This window comes from Prionailurus viverrinus, chromosome B4 (assembly GCF_022837055.1).
Source record: "Prionailurus viverrinus isolate Anna chromosome B4, UM_Priviv_1.0, whole genome shotgun sequence".
NCBI lineage: Eukaryota > Metazoa > Chordata > Mammalia > Carnivora > Felidae > Prionailurus > Prionailurus viverrinus.
Window position 1 is genome coordinate 50,628,054 of NC_062567.1, and position 20,161 is coordinate 50,648,214.

Here is a 20,161-nt window from a genome sequence, read left to right on the forward strand (position 1 = left end):
GATATATCTGTGTCCTCTGCTTGCTAAATGGACAGTTATTCCCTTAAAGTTTCAGTGTCTTCCCGCAGAGTACAAGTAACAGCAAAATAGGAAGCAAATACATTGGAAGCCTCAAGGAATTTTGTTTTTAATTAGTTTATGCTTATTTGCTAGCATATGCTCTGAACACAATTTAATTATACATCTGGAGTCATATTGAACAAAGCTATATAAAAGTAATGATAAAAGCTATAAATAAAAGTCATGATAGATGCATGGGACAAAAAAGGGTAAACTTTGGTAAGATCTGTAATAAGGAATATGAAGATCTGGATGCTTGGCATTTGTCACACATTTATTTAACGCAGAGCAGTTAGTTGGTACACTGTATAGATACTTGAAAATTTGAATATTTGAAAATTTATTTTGGAAATTATTTTCAATAGCCATAATCAGCAGCATTTATTAAGAACTAACAATGTTGTTTGGGTATAAAATGAACTAAGCCAGAGTCTCTAATCTTGAGTTTACAAATTAAGATTGACAACATTGATATGGTTAGATATAACAGGCAGATGACTACCATTTAACGTGAACATTCGTGATATTGACATCACACAAACATTTGGGTTGAGGTATCAGGTTCCCATGTGACAGTTTCTTGTGAAGGCTTATTCAAATCAATCTGTAAGAATGTATTAAGGGTCTCATGCTGTATTGACTGAGAGAAACAACACAACTAAGGTATTAACTAGATATCAGAACTCAAGCTATACTGTTGTTTTCTCTGGATCATTGCCCTTTGTCCATGTTCTATTGTTATGTTAATATTGCAGCACTTAAGTAATTAACTATTAGTTCTGGAACATCTTCTAGTGAAGACACAGTGTTAGGCTCAGCAGTTGGCAAATGTGCCTGACATTAAGGAATTTGCATTTTTTAAGCTAGAGGTCTGTGGTACGGTATGAGAGGTACACAGATTGTAATACTTGCCTTTTTCTGAAGCTGTCTTTTTGTCTTCTCTGAGTAATAAACCTCCACTTCAGGAATCTCTCTCACTCTCCCTCATCTCCTCCATTTATGTTGTCTCTGCCTTGCCCCAGATCCTCCTTAACTCTTGACCAGATAATAGAATTGTTTCTTAACTGGTCTTCATGCAGACTCCCTTCTTTACCTGACCCCAGTCTACTAAACACTGTCTTAGCCGATATCTTTCTAAATCTGAACAAAGCAGTGACTGTCTTAACCCATGGTGTAAATATTCCAAGTTCCTAACATGCCTTATCAGGCTTTCCAAAATTTGCTACCCTTTTCATAGTGCCTCCTAAGTATAGGTGATCAGTGAATTGGTCTTCTTTTCCTGAACACAGAATCCATGTGCTTTCAAATTCTGACCATTTGCCAGTGGCCCATCCTCCTGGGAAGATCTCCAAACCCCTTGACCTCCCTCTCTTTCTTTTTATCAAAACCATCTTCACCCTTCACAACACATAATAAATGGTTTATGCAGCCCTCCTTGTCTTTGAGAAACAGATATTTTAAGGGTTATAAGATTTTATTATAATTCTTCATTTACATGTTTTCTTTTCCTCTGGTAAATGAGAGTTCCTTCAAGGCAGACTCTCAGCTTTTTATTTGTCTTCTATAACCCAGCATCCGACAGTTAGTAAGTGCTTAATAAGTGTTCAATTTGTGAATAGTAAATATATAATATAGGTCTCATCAAAGCATGTGTATCCTTGGCTTTCTGAAGGCCTTTATCCTTTGCTCTTGCCAGGGCTACCCTTTTGGTCTCTCCAGTGATGAGGTATAATCTACCTCTAATGGGTAATACATTAGAGTAATTTTTTAGAATTTCTTTTTTTTAATGTGTATTTATTTTTGAGAGAGACAGAGCACGAGTGGGGGTGGGGTAGAGAGAGGGGGAGACACAGAATCTGAAGCAGACTCCAGGCTCTAAGCTGTCAGCACAGAACCTGATGCACGAGCCTTGAGATCATGACCTGAGCCAAAGTCAGATGCTTAACTGAGCCTCCCAGGTGCCCCTAGAATTTTCTTATCCATATTTACATTTATACTTTAAATGCTGTGTCCTGTGTGGGACAGCCCTTATACTGATCTGTGTAATTTAAAAAAATGGAAATCTGAGTGCTTGTCAACCACTCTAGACATTTAGATACATTTTGGGGCTCATGGATCCTTTAAAAGTGCTCAGGCTACAGTTGATTTAAATTACCTATTTAAAGGGAAAAAAGAGTATAAGATTCTCCCCCACCTTCCTTCTGAGTTGTCAATTCTCTATCTCTTTTTGTTGGGTTCTAATTTATTAGCTTTTAATTTTCTTTGGTTAATTAAACCTGTTGATACAGTTAACAACCTCAGATGAAAACATTGATGAGAGCATGAATATTTAATGGCCTTAATCTTTGAATGTGAGAGGAGAAGATGCTCATGTTTCAATTCAAATGTATCTTGAATTGATTAGACACTTCCTTATGAGAATAAGGGAATGAGTATGAACTTTAGTTTCAAACTGTTGTATCCATTCCATGTTTAGTAGGGGTCTTATTCTTAGGGATCTTGCCATCATTCTCCTTCCCAAAAGTTGCCCTATCATTCAAACAATCTGTAACTATGTTTATAGACTTGTCTTTCTAAAGCGCAAACATGTTCATGTAATTTTTACTTGAAAGTGTTTAATGTTTCCTTTGCTTTAAACATTTTTTTTAACGTTTATTTTTGAGAGAGACAGAGAGAGACAGAATGTGAGCGGGGAGGGGCAGAGAGAGAAGGAGACACAGAATCTGAAGCAGGCTCCAGGCTCTGAGCTGTCAGCACAGAGCCCAATGTGGGGCTCAAACTCACAAACTGTGAAATCATGACCTGAGCCGAAGTCGGACACTTAACTGACTGAATCACCCAGGCCCTCCTCCTTTTGCTTCTAAAATATATTATGAAACCTTTAACTTAATGTACAAGGATCTTTGTATCTTGACCCCAACTTACTTAGAATCCTCCCTCATCCCCGGCAATCTCCTATGCATTCTTTAAAAACCAATTTAAACATCACATCCTATCCTTTGTTCAGCCCTCATTGTTACCTCCTACCTCTCAGGGAAGAGTTCATTGCTTCCATATCTGTGATTAATTCATGATATGTGAGGAGTACAACGTTGAGGATAAGAGCTGGTGTTTCAAAGGGAGACCTTGCTGTGTATGCATTCTGGCTGTGGGACCTTTGACAGATTCCACATAATAAAGAGCCCTCTGTATGTCCCAGTTACATCATTTATAAGAGAGGGGAAATGATATTACTCTAGAGGGATTATTTGGAGGATTTTTGAAATAATGCATAGAAAATACTTAATGCATGCCTGGCACACAGTAAGGACTCAACCACACCAGTGGGAAAAACAAATGTGTGCTTACGTTTTATTTTAATCGCTTATGTTTCTTTCTCCTTTATTAAAATGAGATGGCCAGAATCCCATCTGTCTTTGTTGTACACAAAGTATCCAACAGCCCTTGGCATAGAATATTGGCTTATATGGTTATTGATATTAATATATATGGAAGGTCACATAGTGGTCAAAACATTAATTATTTGGAGAAGAATCATCAGATTATTACAATGCTTTAAATTACCCATATTAATGTTGTAGTCGGCACTCAAATATTTTGAGAAGGGTTTTGTTCACAGAGAAAAGGAAAATGAAAGCTACTGTGTGAGCCACAGTTTAAAATAACAAACCCCAAAATGTCAGATATTGTATCTCCAGTGCAGAATTACTCCTGGAGCCAATTTAGAAATAAAAACAATGTAAGTGCGTATAAAATCTCCCTTTGGTTCAAACTCTGCAGGTAGAGCCGGTATAAGTGGAAAGTTTCCTAAATATTTTCAGAGTACCTAGTAATAGGAATAGCAATCACCATGCATATACTTATCATTTTCTAATAGGAATAAGTCATGCTTATATTTACTTTTTAATACAGCTAAAATATCTTGCACATAAGGAAGTTAATTATAATTCTCTGTTCCACAATATTTTTAGCAGCATACATCAAATTTAAATAGGGATTATTAATGCTCATAATTTTTCCTTAAGCACTTCTGTAGTGTGGAATGTACATGCTTATTAGAAAAAAAAAGTTTTAATTGATATATAATTCACATACCATAAAATTTACCTATTTAAAGTATATAATTCATTGGTTTTTATATATTCATGGAGTTGTGCAACCATCACCAGTGTCTAATTCTGGAATATTTCTATCATCCCCCCAAAGAAATCCATCCATCGATAGTCACTTTGGATCGATATATCCATCGATAGTCACTTTGCCATTTCTGCTTCTATCCCTGCCACCTCCCTACCATTTGTCTCTTTTTTTTTTTTTTTAAGTGGTGATAGTCATTTTCAAGATCCAAGTGTCTGGCAACAAAGGCAACTGAGATGTTCACAGGTTACATCTGTGCTTAATTTATGAAGTTGCATATATGTGTCATAGCTTGATACATGTGTCAGATACATAATCAAACTACCAATCTTATAGTTAGCATGTTATGATGATTTTGCTTTGGAGTAAATCCAAAGTCAGTTAATGTGTGTGGATCTGTTTCTCTTCCATTTCCAAGGCCTTTCCTGGTATGTATTGATTGCCTTTCATTGTTGCTACTCTTCCATGAGAGGGAGAGAGATTGCGTTTGTACATGTTTGCTCAAATAGAACTCAATAATGACATTTTCATGGCTTCAGGATGTTGGGGCAGAAGCAATTATCTCTCTCTCATGGTCATTTGTATCAGATGATAATTGTTTCATCTCCAGAATTCTATATCCCTTCCAGGCAGGAAGGTGGGAAGGCAGAAGGGCAAAAGAGACATGCCAGCCACATTTCCTCTTTTAAAGAATTTTCCTGGAAGCTTCACACAGTGACTTCTTCTTATATCTTAGTGACCAAGACTGTCCCATGTCTGCCTGATTTGTAAGGGCGGGGAGGTCAGGAAATGTAGTTTTTAAGCTGGGCATTTTGCCATCTTTATGAAAATCGGGGTCCTGTGAAGAAGGAAAAAGAATAGAAAGTTTATGATATGAGCAACTACAGGTCTTTGGTCACATAAGACAAGCAACAAAAGAGAAGATTCTGAGTTGGAATGAAGAGACAAATCATCTTTACTATTAGGTGTTCTTTTTTCCTCTTGGTTGATTGTTTTTATTTTTTATTCTATTTTTATTTGAGTAGAGTTGACACACAATGTTACATTAGTTTCAGGGGTACTTACGTACTTCTGTCTGTACCTCTGAGCTTATAGAAACTTGGTATGCCTACATTTCCATCAAGAAGTGCTACAGAATCTTAAAGTTAAAATAATAGGCATTTTATTCTTTAAAATTTGAAAACTTATGTATTTCACAAGATGTGTTTTTGTAGCAAGAGAACTCTAGGGAGAATGAAATTGAAGACAAAGGATTCACAGCTATAGAAGTTTTGATTCAACTTCTCATTATTTAAATTTCTATCTAGTTAACTTCTCTTATTAAATTTTCTTTGGGACACACCAATCAGTCATTCTTTAAACAATATTTATTGAGTACCGTAACTGGTACCAGGCACAGTGTACATAGAAAATAAGACCAAAAGTTTGTGCTAACTTCAAACTCACTTTCCAGAAATGGAGACCAACAATACACAAGTAATGAAATAAATAGACAAGTTAATTTCATATTGCAATAAGTATAGGAAACAAACAGTGTTGTCGAAGAGTAATGGGGGAAGATGAGGGCAAGGCTGGCCTCTTTTCTTTACTCCCTAACCCCAGTGTCTTGTATCAAGCCTGGCCAAGAGTAGGTGCTGAATCTGTATTGGTTGATGTTGGATGGATAGATGGATGGGTGGAGAGATGGCTGGCTGGAGGAAGGGATGGATAGATAAAATGGGAAAATTCATTCCAGGCCTGATCAACAATATTCAAACCTTGAGTTTGTAGCAGGGAGTTCAAATTTAATTCTAAAGTAAGTGAAAAGCCAGTTGCATGGTTTTATATGGGTTCTCTCATCTATAAAACTTACATGAAGTTGGTAATATTCTTATCTCTATTTTACAAATGAGGAAACTAAACACAGCAATGATAAAATAACTTACCCAGATTGATGAGACTAGGAAGAGTGAAATAGGGATTTGTTTTCAGGAAATTTGACTCAGGAGTCTACCCTTCCAAGGATACTGTCTTGGGCACATCACACACACCCTGCAGCCAGAAACAGCATGAGAGGAGTGATTCCCTCATGACTGCTTCCAGAAATGAAGAAATGTGGGCTAAAAGGAAAATTGCCCTAATATTCCCATAAATGACCATAATTTTCCATTTTCAGATGTAATTTTCTGATCATTTGGAATCCCACAATTCTAATTCTTAAATTTCTTAACAAAGGGTGAGAAACCAAAACATTTTCTATGGCAGTTTCATTAAAGAGGTTTGGCTGTGACGTGGCATTGATGAACAAATATTTTGTCAAATTCCATCCCTCTCCCTATTTCTATATCGCAATTTCAATTGAAACATGTTTCTTGGTAAAATATTCAGTACTCCTAGTCATAGTTGGAAGCAAAGAAAATGTGTTTAATAAAAAAATATATATATTGTATACTTTATTTAAGATGGTCCTTTCTCCTCCCTAAAATATCCAGAAAAATTTCAGTGTATATAAATAATCTACGAAGCAGGAATCCCATTCTTTGTACATTATTAATTCACATTGACAAGGTCAGTAATAAATTGATATATCAATCAGGACTCGCCTTCTACAACCTAAAATAGCCATCATTAGTTAGCTATGTATCTATTTCCTTGTGTTTCTGCGCTTCAAATTAACTTTTTTAGTTGTTCCTCTTTTTATATTTGGCCTTTAATACAGGTTCTAGCATATAGTAATGCTTAAAAAGAAAGAAATAAAAAGGCAAGAAGTCTCTCTGCTCTAGCAGTAAGAACAGAGTTAGAGAAGAACATGATAATTCTTTTCGCACTTGTAATTCTACTGACCTCGTCAAATACAAAGAATTTATTAAGTTCCTAATTCAAAGTTCATAAATTTTGAAATTCAGAGAGTTCATGAAATACAAAGAACTTTAGATCTTATTATACTATTTTTTTCCTCCTCCTTCCCTTTTTCTTGCCACGATATCTTATATTCTAATTTATTTTCCTTGGTCCCCAGTGACCCAAATAATATATCCCCAAAGGGAATACATTTCCAAGAAAAGTTTTTTTTTTGTTTAATGAAAAGAACACTGATTGCAATATAAACAAACACATGAAATTACTCTCAACATATCAAATGGCTCTTGGAGCCATGAAGAAGAATGGAGGGGCTAGGTCAAATTTGGGGAGGTGGTTATATATTCTGCCTTAAACTTGAGCTAAGAGAATATCTTCTGGCCTTATAATAAATTATTTCCAATAACATTTAAGAATCTGAGGACAAAATTCACGTTTTGTTAAAACTTACTAATTGTAGAAAGTAGAAGTAAAGTAATTTTGGCAATACCAAGTTCAGAGGAAAAAGAAGAAACCCAAGGGACGTGTAATGGAGTTGGCATATATTGTTCTCTGCCATGTAAGTGAATCTGCCCTTTTCTCACTGACCCCAAAATGAAGCTGTTTGACAAGAAGGAAGTAGTCTGGAAAATATTGGGAATTATGTCATTTTGCTGAAGTTTCTTTGGCGCTAATGAGAAACATAGCTTACAACTGAATAAGGCTTTTAAAAATTTACAAAAAGCATTTTTGGGCCAATGTTGAGAGGAAATTTTAAAAAATTCAGTATTTTATGTCATTTTATGAGACTTAAAATGAGTTCAGTTGTTTAAGTCACATGAATTACTGAGATTTATTTGAAAAAAGTCATGCTATGGACTTTTAAGACCCTTTCTGAGAAAGATGGTTAAAGTGGAGAATTTTCCTCTGATTTAGTTTTGTTGATACATAACAGCTTAAAAACAGAGTAGTAATATATCTGTATTTTTATGGGTTCACAAGTGTTAAACTATTTGGGGATAAAGGTAATTTTCCCACTTCTCAGCACACAGTGTTAATTTTAATGCTTTTACATTAAAGAAACTATTCTTGTTTATACCACATACAATGCATAAGAGTGTTTGATTTAGAAAAAGGAAAAAAAAATCCTTAAAACTATCCAAATGCAAGACCTCTTGAATCTTGAGTTAAAGCTTTTGTCACAACTGAGGCTATTTCTGATTTTATTATTTATCCCTGGGATTTCCAAATTTTTCTTATAAGTAAAGATCAGTTTTATAGATTAGTTTCATGAATTTGCCCTCTTGGGTTTGACTGGGTTTTAATTTTTCTGGGGAAAATACTCTTGAATGAGCCCTTTCAGGAGACATTGTATAAATGCAATATGAATGTAGATAGGGAAACAGAAATATTGGCATGATCTAGTCTAAAAATAACAGGTGAAAAGCTGGAAATAATAAATGAGACCCCCATTTTTAAAGATTTCTACTCAGTTATAGAAATTGGCAGAAATCACATAAGAGGTAGTTTAACAAACTGTAAAATACAGATTTATAATCACATTCAAGGCTGCTCACAGATTTGGGTTTCACTGGAAGTAAACTTGATAAAGTTAAATGACTTTAAGCCGTAATGCCTCTTTACTATTTCACAAGAAAAATGTATTTCTTTTGTTGCTTAGAACTTAAAAGCTTTTTTACTGTGATTGTTTTACATGGATTTTGTTTTGTTTTGTTTTTGCTTATTGTTTTAGGGCTAATTAACTGTCACTTGCATGGGAAATTTGGTTGTATTTCCAACTAGTAGATCATACAGCTGAAGGTGCAAGTCTTTTTGATATTGAAGAAACATAGCATAGCCTTTACCTAACTAATCTTTTCAAGTGTTTGTTCTTTGTGATTCTCAGCTTTTTGCTACTCTTTATGTGTCAGGAAGAGTAAGCCATCCCAGTTGTCATTACTGCATGCGTCACCAAGTGGTCCTAGTAATGTTAGAGGTTGGGTTTTCCAATTGATACACAGAAAGTAAATCTGACCTGATGCAGTACACTCAGTAGACTCCATTGTCATGTACATCTCTTATGTTACTGTGAGTAATGATGCTTGAGTTTTATTTTACTTATGAATTTGATCAAATTTTATAAACTGTGTGGTGGCATGGGTCAAGGAATGGGTTTCTCCCATTCTAGTTTAATAGAAAGTAACTGTATATATCATCAGATTTATAGTTTTTAAAAAGAATCAGAATACAGTATCACCTAAATAATATTATATAATTACTAATGGTGACAGAAGTAACAGCTAAGGTTTGATGAGTGATATTTATTACACACCCGGTACTGTACTAAGCCTTCTTTATGTAATGACTCATTTAACAATCCCCTAACCCACATGAGTTAAATGCTATTATTATCTGAATTCTAATGGTACAGAAACTGAGGCACAGAAACATTCATTAAATTTTCCAAGATCATGTATCTTGTAAGTATCATGTCAGATTGTGATTTAAACTAATCAGCCTCCCAGAACCCATGTGCTTAACCAATGTGCTATACTTGATTAACAGTTCAGAAGGTACTTCAAGATTCTGTGGTGACTCTGGGTTGGCAATATCAGTATTTGTTATGTTTACATAGAGCATGGGGCTAGATATATTGTGGGCACCCAGTAAATATTTGTATGAATAAATATGTGAATGTAGCAATGAATAATGTGTATTAAAGAGACACATTAGTAGAATTTAGTATAACCTAACTTCTGACACGTAATTTACCATATACATTTTGAGGTAATTCTATAGCCCACATTAAAAAATATAATTAACTTGTAGGATTTACATAGGATTTTCTGAGACATTAATTTTTTCTCTTATTTCACAGTTTTTAAAGGAGGTGGAGACTAGAGAGTGGAAAATGGATTTTAGAGAAATAAATCTATCACATTAACTATCATCATTATTAATTCCATGAAGACAAATAAACTCCCACATCTTTTTCTTTTTTCTTACCAATATACTTCATTGCCCAGGATGGGATATTTGGTTTGGCTCAGTAATTCCTTATTGTTGAAAGTAATACAGTAGGAAAGAATTAAGTGATCATACATGATTCTATAAATTGTATGAAAATAATGTATATGAAAAGCATTTAGAAAACTGTAAAAAATAGTTTCTCAGAATGTATTCCAAATAAAATTATTACTCCCTTTTGAAAGAAAAGTATTCTGTGATCAAATTCTACTGGAAATGTTTAGTTGAATTGTGTTTCTTTAAGACTTCCTCAAACTTTAACAATGCTAATATATATTGCGACTAAGTAGAATTATATTTTGCAGAATTTCACAAGCTTATTTAACTTTACTGCTATTTCTTTGTGAAATGTTGCACTGTTTAAGCACAAGACCGATGTGATTGCATTATTCATAGTAGTACCAAAAATGCAAATTAGCAGTAAAAGTGTCAACAATTTATGTAATCAAGATAGTACAGATGTCATATGTAAATATGTAAAAATAATGGAAGCGTTAGTTTCATCGGTGACCACATATAGGTTTAGAGTAATGATTGTCGTTAGGATAACAGAGACAGAAATAGAATTATGGAAACACTCTAAATCAGAGTGTGTGAATATCATCATAATTGTCAGAAATAGATCTATGATTTACAGTAGAGAGGATGGGATTTCAAACTCCAGAATTTTTGAATTTCTTTCTACTTGAAGTATTTTCATTTCTCATGTTTATGAAATTTATACTTTGTTGGCATGTTAAGAGTCAGGATCAGGGATGGACTGATCCCTGTGTAGAGTGGATGGAATTTAGGTAGTTATCAGCAACTGTGAAAACAAAGATATCCCTTAATTTCAGTCATTCAGTTCTTTACTATTTCCAGGGTCTCAGTGCTAAGCAGAGTTAGTTCTAAAGAATCTTTGTTCCCCCTACTAATTTGTCTAAAGATTCAAGATGGGGAGAATAGGAGGAAGCTAAATTATTCTGGGAAAAACAACAACAACAACAACAACAACATATTTAGAGCCTGAGAAAGATCCTTGAGGCATGAAAGGCTAGGACCAGTAAGTTGAAAAAGACTCACTTCCCTTGTCCTGCCTCAAAAGTAAAGGGCAAGAGGTGTGACAGCTGCCCTCCTCCCACCCCACCCCCAAATGCTGAAGGATGCCTTTGGAGTATCTGATGAATATTTTTGTGGCTTTTTGCAGTATTCAGTGTAATGTAACCATGTCCTGTTTCCCCCTAAAATCTTTGATAGTATCTCCATCACTTGATAATGCCTTTGCAGAGTGAGATGGACTTGGGTATGGGTGATGTGATAAAGTGGTGGTGGTGAAGGTAGGCTATGGGTAAGAACCAAGGCCACTCATCAAACCTATCTGGTTTACCCAAAGGTGTCTGATGGAGTCTCCCAGTTTGTAAATTCAATTATAAAGGAGGGTAAATCTTGTCAGTGTCACCTGCATTAGGCCTTTCTATGCCCCAAACCCCAGGGAAGAACCCTGCAGGGCTGGGTGACAGTGTGTGGGAGCCTCAGGGATTCTGTCAACATCTTTGGCCTAAGGCCCAAATCAAATATAGATTTCAGCGTCCCTCTTCTGCAGAGCACAATGTCCTCTTGAACTTCTTACTCCATTGATAGCAAGAGGTGAAGGAAAGAAACAAAGGATTAAGAGCAGTTCCCCTCAAAGGACTAGACAGGAACTGAGCTTGGCTAGACTGTCTGTCAAAGAGCTTCCCAGGCCAAGGCACTGGCATCTAGTAGACCCTGTGGTCAGGGGAATGAGCCGTCCAGGTCTACCTTCCCACATGGAATCCTGAAGAGAGAAAACTTAAGTAGTAAAGAGATTATAAAAAGAGTATGCAAAGGGGAAGAATCCAAAGGGAAGTGCTAAGTGTAAAGAGAAGCTTTAATATGTTTATCAAATGGAAAGTTTCATGCCTCTCACAGTAAGTAGAGTTAAAAGGCAGCCTGCTGTGTCTTTTATGACTCTTGAAAAAAATGTGTAAAGGGACACCAGATTTGTGCTATGTGGTATGGCTAATCTAAGGGTGCCTTTGTGGAGTGTGGGATCTATTGCATAAAGTTGAGGAAGAGATTGGGGAAGAGGGGGAATCCCTGGTCTGTTATTGCTGAAGAGAATGTACTTGGCAATTTTTAATTAGTGGATCGAAAGATTAACTTTTGGGCAATTTTATACCAGAGGAAGGGAGTAAATACCAAATATATACCTATGGTTAAAAAAGATCAGCTCTTTTTAAAATTTTAGCTTAAGGATAATCTGCTATTTCCCAAATGAACCACTTCTCCCATCTCGAGATCGCGATCGTTGCATCTCCTATTTCCTCTGTCTGACACGCCCACCCCCCAGATATCTGTGTGTACAGCTCTCACTTGATACAGTTCTCTCCTAAAAAGCCACTTTTTCATAAAGGATTTCCCTGATCTACTTAGATGAAATTAGCTCTGTTCCCAGGCCCTCTCTGCCTTGAGCCGCTGATTCTCCTTCCTTTATTCCAAGCTTCTGTGTAGCTTTATCATCTCCTGCTATCTTCTGTTTATTCATTTATGTTCTGTCTCCTTTCACTAGAATTGTAACAGCCAGGTGAGTAGAGATACATCTTGGTTTGTTCACATCTAGATTGTGCCTAGAACAGTTCCTTGAACACAATAGGCATATAATAAATATGCATTAAAAATTTAATGAATAAATGATGCAATGAAAAGGAGGTTTATATAGCAACTTTGGCATCCTCGTATGCACCATCTATGGTAGATATAAGTATACATAGTGTGTATATATATTTACACACACACTATAATATATATTATATATTATATAATTATATATATTATATAATATGGCATATATATGTTATTTTATGTGTTTTTAAAAATATGCTTTAGTAATTCTTGACAAGTGAAGTAGAGGAATGGTTTCTAGAGAGGAAGGCCAGGATAACAATGGGATTGTCTCTCTGTGTTACTTTTTTTTTTTTTCTTATGTAAAGCCTCTTACCTCCTTAGGTATGTGCAAATAATTATTTTTTTCACACCTAGTGGGCCTCATGCAGCTTTCATCTCTTTGCAGTAATAGCGATGGTGAACTTTTTCCTCCCATGGAGCCCCTAAAAAGGTGTTCTTTTTTATATTAACAAACAAAAAATAATGCAATATAGCTCAGGGAAAAATCTAGAAACAAGAAAGGAAAATATTTTACCTACAGAAGCATACTTTCAACTGTCTGCATTTCTCATGCTATTATTAAAAATACCTCTGCTTGGATAGAACCATTTTGTTTCCATGCTGACTTCTCCTTTGCTTTCTCCTGTGAACTTTTTAAATTTGGTGTTTGGCAGCAGTTTTGTTTTCCTTGGAACTAAGTACTGTGTAACATACTGTTAGCTGAAGGCTGTGATGTAGAAATGTATTATTAAAAATAAAAGAGAGAGAAAAGAATTTATTCCATAAGGATGAAAATGACTCAGTGTCAAGGAAGTTAGGATTTTTGAAATGCTTTAAATAATAGATTGTGTTTCTTTTAAAGGAAGTATACTTTGTTTCCTAGAAATAAATATAAGGATCTGCATTTTCCTATCTTGATTAGTGGGACCTGGAAAAGAAGAGAGATAACTCTTGTGGTTTTTTTTTTTTTGAGAATTCCTTCATCAGATAGAAAGATTTTTGTTTAGCATTTGTGGGTATAACTTTGGTGACCTATATATCCCCAAACCTTCTTATTAAAATGCCTTTACCCAGAGGGGTAATCATATTTCAGTAGTTAAGAAGGTATTTTTAAAGGTGAGAGGCAAACATTCTTTTTTCTTCCTGAATTAAGCAGCCATGTATTCTTGACCAGCTAGAATACATTTGAAAACCTTTTTTTTTTTTCATTTTTCTAGTCAGTCTCAGTATGTGTCTCTCGTTCTCTCTTACATTTCTAGAAACTGTACATAACTAATCATAAAATCCTAAGCATTCTTTCTCCAGAAAGAGTATCATATCATGTTAATGAAGTGTCTCTTTCCCCAGAGTTATCTAGGTATCATGCTCTTCATTTTTCTTGAAAGTTTAGTCCAGATGAATTAAAGTGCAAAAAGAAAAAGATAATTCCACAGTTTCTACTTCTGTTCCTTATGGTCCATGACCGATTTCTGTCTTTCATCTAAGCCCATGAAAATGTCAAATGACTACTCTTGTCATCTGCAACTTAATACTAATCCTACCTGTTTGATTCAAAGGATGTTTTGACTTTCTCATCAGTATTGGTTTGCACTTAAATCTGAAATTCACTGACTTCCCTGTTCAAGATCCCCTTTTCACTGTTTATTATAACCAAGATTTTTGGTTTGTCCTAATTTAGTCATGAGAGGGAAGCTAATGAGATGTCTATATACTTCCTAAAGCATTTAGTCCTATGGTACAGCATTAACAGGAATACTTACCTGTGGGCAAATGCTTCATTTTAATGTAAATAATCTGTAATAATAAATAAGTCAGGCCGTTTATCACACTATGGATGGTTTTTTAAAAGGGATAGTGATGGGGCGCCTGGGTGGCGCAGTCGGTTGAGCGTCCGGCTTCAGCCAGGTCACGATCTCGCGGTCCGGGAGTTCGAGCCCCGCGTAGGGCTCTGGGCTGATGGCTCAGAGCCTGGAGCCTGTTTCCGATTCTGTGTCTCCCTCGCTCTCTGCCCCTCCCCCGTTCATGCTCTGTCTCTCTCTGTCCCAAAGGTAAATAAACGTTGAAAAAAAAATTAAAAAAAAAATAAATAAAAAAAAATAAAAGGGATAGTGAAAACATTGTGGTTATTTTAGTCTTTTGTCCTGTCTAAAGGCAGTGCTGTTATAATAGTAAAATAAATTCTTTGTGCAAATAAGATGAAAATGCATGTGCTATCATGTGCTTATCCTCACTCCCTACCTCACCCCTACCTGTGCCGGGTATGATGTAATCACAGGGAGAGCAGAGCCCTGACACCCTGTACAGCACCCCCACTACTTCCTACTACTGCCTTTAAAAAACAAATTACAGAGAATATTATAACAAAACCCATACATTCGACACTGAAACAATTAATGTTACATTTTGACTCAGATTATTTTAATTAAAAACAAAATCTTTGTATGATTTCTTCAAGTCCAAAGGGAAAAAAAAAATCTTGTTGAAGTTTCTTTGACTCTCTTTCCATCAAATAGAGAATATTACAGTATCTTGTTTATCATTTCAGAGTTTATTGCTTTTTTGATTTTATTGCATAGCATGTAGATTTCTTTAACTTTTCATTATTTTGAAAAAAGTAGTGATAGTATCATTTAAAAATACATTTTGAAATACTACCAAATGGCTGGTCCACTCAGACTTTTAAATATAATAATATATAAAATAAATATGTAATAATAGAATAAAATAGAATGCCTTTACCCTAAATCACAAGGTCAGATTTAGGGAGTGAACTTTTGGAGGTTTATAAGCTCTGGCTTATTATTATCAAGTTTATCTTCTTGTTCTGTGCTAAGGGATGACCCAAGTGACTCTGTATTTTGAAAGTTTTTGTTCAATGTATTATGTATTATGTATTATAACTTGTGTTTGTGGTTTACTTACCTCTTTTTATTTTTTTTATTTTTTATTTATTTATTTTTTTTTTTAAATTTTTTTTCAACGTTTATTTATTTTTGGGACAGAGAGAGACAGAGCATGAACGGGGGAGGGGCAGAGAGAGAGGGAGACACAGAATCAGAAACAGGCTCCAGGCTCTGAGCCATCAGCCCAGAGCCCTACGCGGGGCTCGAACTCCCGGACCGCGAGATCATGACCTGGCTGAAGTCGGACGCTTAACCGACTGAGCCACCCAGGCGCCCCTACTTACCTCTTTTTATTGTGACACTCATGATAGAATTTATTAAATTATCCCGTTAAAGTCATTAGCAAGAGAATAATGGCATAACAGTTTTTATAAAATACTATTTTCAGTAAATTTAGGTAGTACTCAAGTTATCATCTCTTTAAAGTTGCCAAAGCAAGTATCTCCTCTTTCTATTATTTTTTTTCTTCCTATTATTGACAAAAGTCAATAATAATAGTTTAATAATAATAGGTCAATAAGGCAGGTGATGAAATGTGTCAGGAATGGGTTTTGATAGTTCTGGTGAACAAGTAATTAAATGTTGATTTATATGTTTCTAAATCAGACTATTTATTTCACTAGTTGATTAGTATTTAACTTTTTTATAATCAACTTTATATAAATATTAATATTTACTAGCAGATGTAATGCCATTAAATCCAGAAATTAAAAAAAATTAAAGCATTAAAGAAATGTCTGCTAAGCGTAAACATTCAAGTTATATGATGATTACCTGGGCTAATTTACCCCAAACTGTGTGCTAGCCAAATTATAATTAAATCATTTCACTAATTCCAAGGCATACAATAACTGACCTTCTTATTAAAAATGAGTAATTTAAAATTACTTTGTTATATTTTTCACTTATTAAAACTTGAGCATTTTGCATGTAATTTTTAAAAGGGCCCTGAAGGCCACATTGTAAATGCAATATTATATTCTTTTGTATACTCTAATTTAGTGGATAGTTCCCCTGTGGTTGGATGACACAGTGATTGACACATTATAATTACTGGATTTTTACATTTTTATTTTCTAATTCAAAGGGTATGAATTTTTAAGAGTATGTAATATCTATTAAAATTGATATATATAGTGTATACATGTCTGTATTTACAAGTATGTAAATATATACATGTGTGTATCTGTGCACTACATACTAGCAATATATAGGCATATTAAGTTCCCAGAATATTATGTTTGCTAATTTAATAGGCAAGCGTCATTTCTTGCTTTTGTTTATATTGAAATTTTTTCACTTCAAATAAAGTTATTTCCAGTATTGATTATTGATAATTGTTTTGTGAACTATCTTTTCCTGTAATTATTTTGTTAAGTTGCATTACTTTCAAATTTGTAGAAAATTAGTGTGCTGAAGATACTTTTTTTTTTTTACCTGCCATTTAAAGCAAATATTTTGCCAGTGTGACATTTGTACACGGATATTTGAGGATTTTATGTAGTTGAATCGTAATCCTGTGTGTATGTGCATGTGTGTGTGTGTTTTGATTCTCTGTGTATGTGTGTGTTTTGTTTAGTTTGGAAAATCTTTTCACATTTCAAGGTAGTTTAAATATTTGCCTGGACTTTATTTTATTTTATGCTTTTTATCTTTTTAAATTTGTCTTTTTATCTATCTAGAATTAATATTTGTGTATAAAGTTCAGTTCTAATTTTTTTCCACAAAATCTATTTCTCTTTTTTTCATTTGTTGACTAATTCATCAAATACTCATTGATATTTATGTTTTCTTTTTCATATTTTGTTGCCATATGTACTTGAGTTTATGTCACAAGTGTCCACTACATCTCATTCATTTATATTTTGAGTCTTAAATCACTAGCTCATAATTAGGGTTAAATTTTAGAATATATTTTAATATCCCCTAGGGTATTACTCTCTCTTCTAATATTTTCTCATTCTTACCAATGTTTATTCAGATAAAATTTACCTAGTTGTTTTTTTTTTCAGTTTCCTAAACAAATATGGATCACTTTTCACTGAAATTAGGTTAAACCTGTAAATTTGTGTGGGTAGAACTGAACGCTTAATAATTTTATACAATTCAGTCTTTTTAATCAGGAGCACTGTATGACTATCAGAAAAGTTTTACCGTTTTCTGTTTATGGTTATCACACATGTCTTGCTAATGTTCAAAACTATAATACTTTTTTGTTGCTATTCTGTTGTGAACAGATTTCTTTATTTTTTTTCAATATATGAAATTTATTGTCAAATTGGTTTCCATACAACACCCAGTGCTCATCCCAAAAGGTGCCCTCCTCAATACCCATCACCCACCCTCCCCTCCCTCCCACCCCCATCAACCCTCAGTTTGTTCTCAGTTTTTGAACAGATTTCTTTATATCCACTAAGAAATCATTGCTGTTGTATAGAAAATCTGATAATGTATATGCATGTGTTGAAGGGTCTGTCCTGTTGGTGTACTAGTTTATTAGTGATGGGGAATTCTTCCATTGGGACACACGAATAGTAAGTGTACTGGACAGATGAATGGAGTTTTATTCCTTTCAGTCAACATCTTCTATTTTCTTAGTATTCTTATAGTTGAATGTTATTTTCAATAAATAAATACAATGCTTTGCAAGTAGAGTAGTTCAGGTCCATTACAACTATGGGACAAACTTGATAATGTCTTATAGTGTCTCTTTTGATGTAAATCTACATTTTGTGACCTTGGGGGCATATTTCATATTAAATCATTTCACTCTTTAGAATTCCCATGTTTTGTGATATTATCAAAACAGAATTAAAAATGATTGAAATATTTTTGCCTTCTCATTTTTGTCATTCATGACAGTAAATTAAGCTATACTAATGATTTATTTAGCGTATTTTCTTAATAAACTAGAAACCTAATGGCTTACAAACTTAAAAAGCTTAACCTGGGTTAACATCTCTCTAGGACATTCTGACAAAAGAACCATAAAGCTATGTATTAGCAGACTCTTTCTATCAGACAGTAATATTAAAATATCTTCAAAACAACTACCATTTGGAATCTTAGCTATCAAAGAAATTATTATGACTAGGTATATTAATTTATTCATGATAGCTATTTAATACATTACTATTAAAACTTAGATTTCAAAAACTTGATCTTTATAAGAAGGAGTACACATTTTTTGCCACATAAAATAAGCATCATTGAATTTATGGTAATTATTATATTATATTACAGCTCATGGGACATTCAGAATGGGACCACAAGCGAGGGCCAAGAGGATCACAGGTAAGTTTGTTTTCCTTTCCTTTTTTTTTTTTGCATTTTGTTTCTTAACGTTTTGAGCCGTGAGTCTTCTAAAACTCAAGAAATAACAAGTAGAAAGAGGAAGAGGCAAATAATCATGCCATTTGTTTTTATTTAAGTTAGTTGTGATTAAAGTCTGGTTTGAAATCCCAAAGGCAGATGCCTGCGTATTCTTCCTGAGATCTTTCTGGTATCCCAGATTGGTTGTGTTTACATGAATGTAGATTTTATATTCATCTTGTCTCTGCACAATACATTTTGATCAGCAACCCACTCTCTTGCTTTTATTCACTTCCTTTGAAAATTTTTCAGTGTATTTTCTTTCTTTCTCTATCTTCCTGTTTTTGGTTAAATATTTTGAAACATAATCAAAGTAAACCCTGAACTAATTACAGATTTTGTCTCTAAATTAACTGTCTTCGTCTTAGGGAAATAGAAAGATGAAAGGACCTATTATTTTTGAAAAGAAACAAATTCTGAACCTTTCTATATTACCAGATTGTTTTCATTGTCTTACTTTATGTCTTAGGCAAGGGGAAAAGCTTCCATGACGCATTTATGCTTTTTAATGACCTAATTAGACAATGTGGATTTGTTTTGGTTCCCTAATTACTTTGCCTGACAGAATAAGGACTGAGTTTTATACTAAGAAAATTCTCTCTCCTCCTAGGGTGTTTGTGAAGAAATATGAAAATCATTTATCTCCTAGTAGCCTGTGTGTTTACCTGTCTGTAGACATGCCAAATAAAAATTAAGTGGGTGGAACATTTTTACCTTTCCTGCTCACACTTTATATTTGTCACTAAAAAAATATGGCTGACAGAAAGTTGAATATGTAGCACTGCATATGAAAGTCTGTTGTGAACTGTGAGATTCTCTGGAGTGTTTTATGAAGCTGATGCAGACCGGCACGGTCATCAAGTTGGCATGGTAGCTAACTAATTTAGGTCATGGGAACATAAAACCCAGTCAATCAGTTGTTTTTCGTTGAGATTTTAATAGCTGTGGTTTTATTGTTGTCCATTATCAACTTGATTAGTAAATAATATAAGCCAGGCCAATTAAGTCGGTTATCCCACAGTATTTATGCCCTGCTTTCCTTCACTCTTATTTCCTCTTCTCCATTCTCTGTCAGCTCTCCATCTGTATACATCTGTAATGTTTTAAATCAGAATTTGCCGCAAGATTGGTAATGAAATGACGACTGTGTGGTAAATGCCTTGTGAGTCCAAACCAGTTAA

At 34.4% G+C, this 20,161-nt stretch overlaps 1 protein-coding gene across 2 annotated transcripts in view; it reads left to right on the forward strand.

The window, feature by feature from the left end:
* PDE3A (phosphodiesterase 3A) overlaps positions 1 to 20,161 on the forward strand; it is a 311,245-nt gene that overhangs the window by 164,275 nt on the left and 126,809 nt on the right. For both annotated transcript variants that reach the window (XM_047866450.1, XM_047866451.1), the window contains exon 2: positions 18,852 to 18,902. In XM_047866450.1, the coding sequence (XP_047722406.1) occupies positions 18,852 to 18,902 (51 nt within the window). The remainder of the gene's footprint in view (positions 1 to 18,851; positions 18,903 to 20,161) is intronic.